This window comes from Pocillopora verrucosa, chromosome 14 (genome assembly GCF_036669915.1).
Source record: "Pocillopora verrucosa isolate sample1 chromosome 14, ASM3666991v2, whole genome shotgun sequence".
Classification (NCBI taxonomy): Eukaryota; Metazoa; Cnidaria; class Anthozoa; order Scleractinia; family Pocilloporidae; genus Pocillopora; species Pocillopora verrucosa.
In genome coordinates, this window is record NC_089325.1 from 945 (window position 1) to 6,169 (window position 5,225).

Genomic DNA, 5,225 nt, shown 5'->3' on the forward strand with positions numbered 1-5,225 from the left:
GTGCAATAGCGAGGAAGCGATCAAAACTGGTCGCTGAAACAATGAAGAATGAGGCACTGGTTAGAAACGTTCCAAGACGAGGAAAGCAATTTTGGTATTACACTCAGAATCGTTAGACGAAAACAGAATCTTTCAAGAGTATCTCAACGATCACAGATATGTACAACTGCTGCACAACTAAACCAACTCCAAGATCGGTACACAAAGCAACACATACCAGCTGTAAAATTCATCCTTTTTGGGATAACATTTAGAAATATCGTAACAAAATTCCTCCAGAGCTTTCATGACAAATCGTTTGATCTCGGTGCGAAATTCAAAGTCTTGAAGTTCTGAGCGAAATGACTCAGGAGGTGTGAACAGCTGAATTAGTTTCTATCAAACTTCAACTTAACTCTTTCGTTGAGAACTTTCCTACATGACATTGTGTTCGTGGCCTAATGTAAATACAGGCAATAACATGATTACGATTGCAATATGGTGTAAAAAACCACGAGTAAAGACAATAAAACTGCACGAGTCCATTGGGTTAGAACAATTTGTAGACTTAAAAGAATTGACAGGTGCTTATTTACACCAAATTAAAAACAGAAATCATGTAAATCTTCCATTAATGAATGTATGTGAAATAAATCCAGTTACGGGAAAAAAAAAAGGCTAGAGTCCAAACTTTGTAGAAAATATGTACTAAACTTGTTGAATGAACCACAACATTTGGCTAAAATAAAACCTCCTAAACTTCTTAAATTCCAAACAAAGGAGTAACAAATTTACGCGAACGAAAGCTCAAAAACATGCAAATACTAAGATTCCGCGAAAACAAACGAAAAGTACGCGAAAAAATGTCCATGTCTGTTTTTCAATGTCAAGGTAAGGGTTCTCTGACGTGATTGGCTAATTTGTGAATCAAGCGTGCCGCGCGTGCATACCACAAGGATACGAAGGGGGGAGAGGAAGAGAAAAATTGTTACTTGAAATTTACAAGCGAAAGAGATTTTCTACAATTTATATTTAAAAAAAAGTATCATAAAAAGTCAAAACAGACGAAATTTTGATAACACGCGCGCGCATTTTGTAATTTGCACTCGTTTTAAATTTTGCACACGTGTTACATGAAAAATGCACTTGTTTTCAGCCAACAAAAAGCGCATTTTTTTAAGTATAGTAATAACCAGTAAAAAAATTCAAACGACGTTCTAGTATTTTACGCGCATATGAAGGCTCTTGCCTTATACAAAGCATTAGAGGTTTAACGCTTGTACTTCAAATGTAGGCCCCTATAGATTAAGACAGCATAATAATTGCCATTATTTGGATAAATGGGCATAATTTTCTTCCTTTTTTTAAGAGTAACACTGTTAGTATAGTTGGCATGTTTTTAGTTCTTTTCTCTTCTTTTTTTTTTTTTTTTTTTTGAAGGGAACATTACCAGAGTCATTGCCTGTCTTAGTCTCCAGAATTGCTTATTTTCAAGTTCGGCCCATGTTTCATTCTATTTTCAACTTTTAATGTCTTTGGGGAAGAAGATTACTGAAATGTTAAGTCGTTCTTTGTTTAGAGGACTGGACACGCTGGAAGTAAAGAATGCGTCTGTCCCAGTTCCCGCTTTCACAAGCAACAAACATGCGCGTCGAAGAGAAAAGTGATGCTAACATCATACATTTTGACACTTTAAGTCACTGCTTCTGGTCTGGAATTAAGTGCAGAAGTTAATTTTGTCTTTTCAGTGCAAGTCTACAATTCCAAATAAAAAGTAGTCATACTTTGTAAACAATAAATATAACTTGGACTTGCTTGTGTTTCTTTTTCGGAAATCATACTTTGGGAAGAAGTAGCATAACTTTAAAAATGAGCATGACTAGCATAATTTGAAAAAACCAAGCAATGTTAGAAGCATAATATGCTACTTTTACCAACACAATCTATTATGGCCTATTCACATCACTATCCAGGCATTCCTTGGGCGCGCACAGTGGGGTCTGGGGGAGGGAGAGGAGGTAGATTTTATCACTTTGAAGGTGCCATCGAAGGCCACCTGATAAAAACTTGCTCCAACAGAGATAAACGATAAAGGCTGCTCTTAATTACGATTAAGGAAATTGATAGATAAGCACCATCCTTTGATGAGTTCCTTATCAAAGAAACAACGAATTTATCCAGAGCGGCACTTATTCATAATTTTGAAGGTAAAGGTTTCAAGCCGACGGCAGTTCTGTTGGTCTTGACAGTTCTCAATGAAACTCGAAGGAGAACATCGCTAATGTAAGCCTGAACTACGTTTTGCTTCAATAATCTCAATATGATTTTAGAGTTTTCCCTAATAAAAGATGAGAAGTCTAAAATAAGGGCTATAACTATGATAAGGACCGTATAGACTAGGTTAGGAAATTAAATAAGCACTACGGAGCTTTTTATGAATCTTACCTTTTTTTTCTTTCGGAAATTTTTGCAAAACAAAATTAATCACAATGGGGAAAAATTCTTCTTTAGCGCCCGGTTTGACTGCTACAGGTGATCACCAGTTTGGAAACAAATGGTAGAAACATCGTGAGGGAAGATTATCTCAACAATCTGATGTCAAATTGAAAAAGTTGCGTTTCAAGCAAAAGGGTAAAAGACTGTGTACATCATAACTTGCTGAACACTCAGATTTCCTCAGCGAAAGAGAAGAATAAATTGAAAAAAAAAAAGGAAGGTGTTTTTGATCGACATCAACTAATCTGCATCCCTCCGACATAGCACTCAAATTCGCATTCGCAGAAACACCACCATATGACATTTTTTCAAAAGACTTACAGAGGATGACTTCCTACTGATCAGACCATAAGTTTTATGCAAATTACTTTCATCTGAAAATGCCAAAGGCTAGTGGCGGGTTTTAAGATCGAATAATTGTAATAATCTCCTTCTTCACAGAAAAATGATAAAAAGTGGCTGGCTATGAGGTTGTTAAGCCAGCACTTAACAACCGCTTCTTCTTTTGATACATTCTTTTCCGTAGCCCTGTTGACGAGATTTCTGAATAGAAAGACATTTAGGTTGGACAAATTGTAATTTGGCAGTTACGTACGTCATCTAAATGTAACCCCGTGCGCTATAACACTTAAAATGAATTAAACTCCTCCTATGTCCTTCCATGAAGCATCTGTCCAATTTGAAGATTTTTTTTCCAATTTTCCATATCGACATCGAGTCTATCGGTGGAAAATGTCTATTTGTCGAATTAGTGCCTCTCAAAAATCCTCTTTGATCATTTGATGACGAATGCTTCGTTTAGTTAACTTGACTTGCTCGACTCTTTGTAGACTGGTCTTTTTTGAAATGAGAGGAGCTGAGAATTGATAATTTCTTCTCCTTTGGGATTTCAGTACCTTGATCCATTTGTAAACATGGCAGGAATTTCTCGAGAATTTCTAAAACATATCTCCGTATCTCTCTCATCCGCCAGCAGTATAAGATGGGATTCAAAGACGAATTCAAAAATGCTAATGCCAGTGAAAACTGAAATATTCCTTTCAGAAATAATCCGTGCTCAGACGTTACTATGATCAGCATTGTACCTGTATAGGGAAGATAACAAGCGGTGAACACGATGTAAACATACAAGATGTTGACGGCCGATTTAAGCTTTCTTTTGCTCAGCGCTAATTCTTTGCAATTTTCACTTGCCGTTTGTTCTTGAGATTTTATTTGCAAACGATGTTTGCGGACAATGAGGTAGATTCTTACAAAAGTTATGGTGGTTGTCATGAAAAATATTACCGCAAATGTGCTGCACACTGCCTCTCGGTTAACATCTCCCATGAACAGGTAACCGAGAGCTGCAACCGCGCTGAGCGTCCATAGTACGGTCAGAGTAATGCCTACTCTCCTTTCTGTAACAATTTCCCTGTAACGAAGATGCAGGCTGATAGCGAGGAAGCGATCAAAACTGATCGCGGAAACGATGAAGAATGAAACGCCGGCAAGAAAAGTTCCTACAACCAGAAAAGCAATCTTGGTTTTGCACTCAGAGTCATCCGGAGAAGCAGAATCACTTCGGAGCATCTCAAATATCACGGAGATGTACAAGGGCTGTACGACTAAGCCAACACCTAGATCGGAGAAAGCCAAACCAAGCAGCAGTATTTGCGAAGGAGATAAGGCACAAGTTGTCTTTGTTAGGGCACAGATGATAATCGTATTGCCAAATATTGCAGAGAGAGCCAAAATTCCGTTGATTATACAAAGCACGATGTACCAGCTATAAAAGTCGTTCGTGTCGGGATAGTACTTGGAAATATCGTTACAAAACTCTTTTACTACCTTCATGGTGTTCTGTCGACGATGCCGCTGTAGACTGTAGAATATGTTAAAAAATAATCAGTGAAGTCTCGCCTTATGTACTTAATTTGAAGCCAAATTCGTAAACCACGAATATCGGTTATTAAAAATTTAAAAGAAACACCACTTCAACTTTTCCACCAATTGCGGAAAAAGTTGAAACAAAATTTCAATAAGTTAAAACAAAAGTTTATAGCTCCACAAAAACGAACTGCGTGAACGTGATATGTTTTCGAGTCAGTTTATTTATGCAAAATCGTGGGAACTGTCATATTTGCTCTCAGCCACTTGCGGATCGTTTATTCGAGAGGGACAACAATTTGTCAGATAACTAGAAGCAAATGGTATCAATAATCTCAGTTCACTAAAGGGTGTCACAAGTTACCAAAACGGTGACAAAGCGGCTAAAGACAATGAATCAGACAATCAGTTTCCCCGTTATCACCTCGTGCTCTTTGAATTTGATGCTTGTATTAAACTAAACAATACCAGAATCAAAATCAAACTCACCTGATCCACAAGGTCTTTTAATTAACACTGCTTCACGATCGTATGAATTTTGGTTAAATTAGTTACCGGACAACTGAAACCCTCTGTCAACACCACCGTCTTGGCAATGAACATGAAAAAAATTGTCATTAATTTTCATTCCAGACACCTATGCAATTCTTTTATCATAATTTTTTCCTCACAGTTTATCATGACATCCATTTTGTTTTTAATATAACTCAGAATAATTTGCAAGTTTTGGGATCTTTAACACCTTTGAAAGCTGGTTTCGAATACATTTCATTGAAACATTATGTGTGCTTACCTAATTCCTAAATCTTTTTTCGATATTCTTCGCGCGCTTAAAAATTCGCCGAGATTGGTAAAACGACTTCTTGATGAAAACGTAGAAA

The 5,225-nt window shown here is 37.0% G+C and overlaps 1 protein-coding gene across 1 annotated transcript; it reads right to left on the reverse strand.

Moving 5' to 3' along the window:
- Positions 1-3,263: 3,263 nt before the first annotated feature.
- On the reverse strand, positions 3,264-4,311 carry LOC136278219 (adenosine receptor A3-like). Its single transcript, XM_066161689.1, has one exon. The coding sequence runs from the start codon at positions 4,309-4,311 to the stop codon at positions 3,274-3,276; it is 1,038 nt and encodes a 345-aa protein (XP_066017786.1). The 3' UTR covers positions 3,264-3,273.
- Positions 4,312-5,225: the final 914 nt, after the last annotated feature.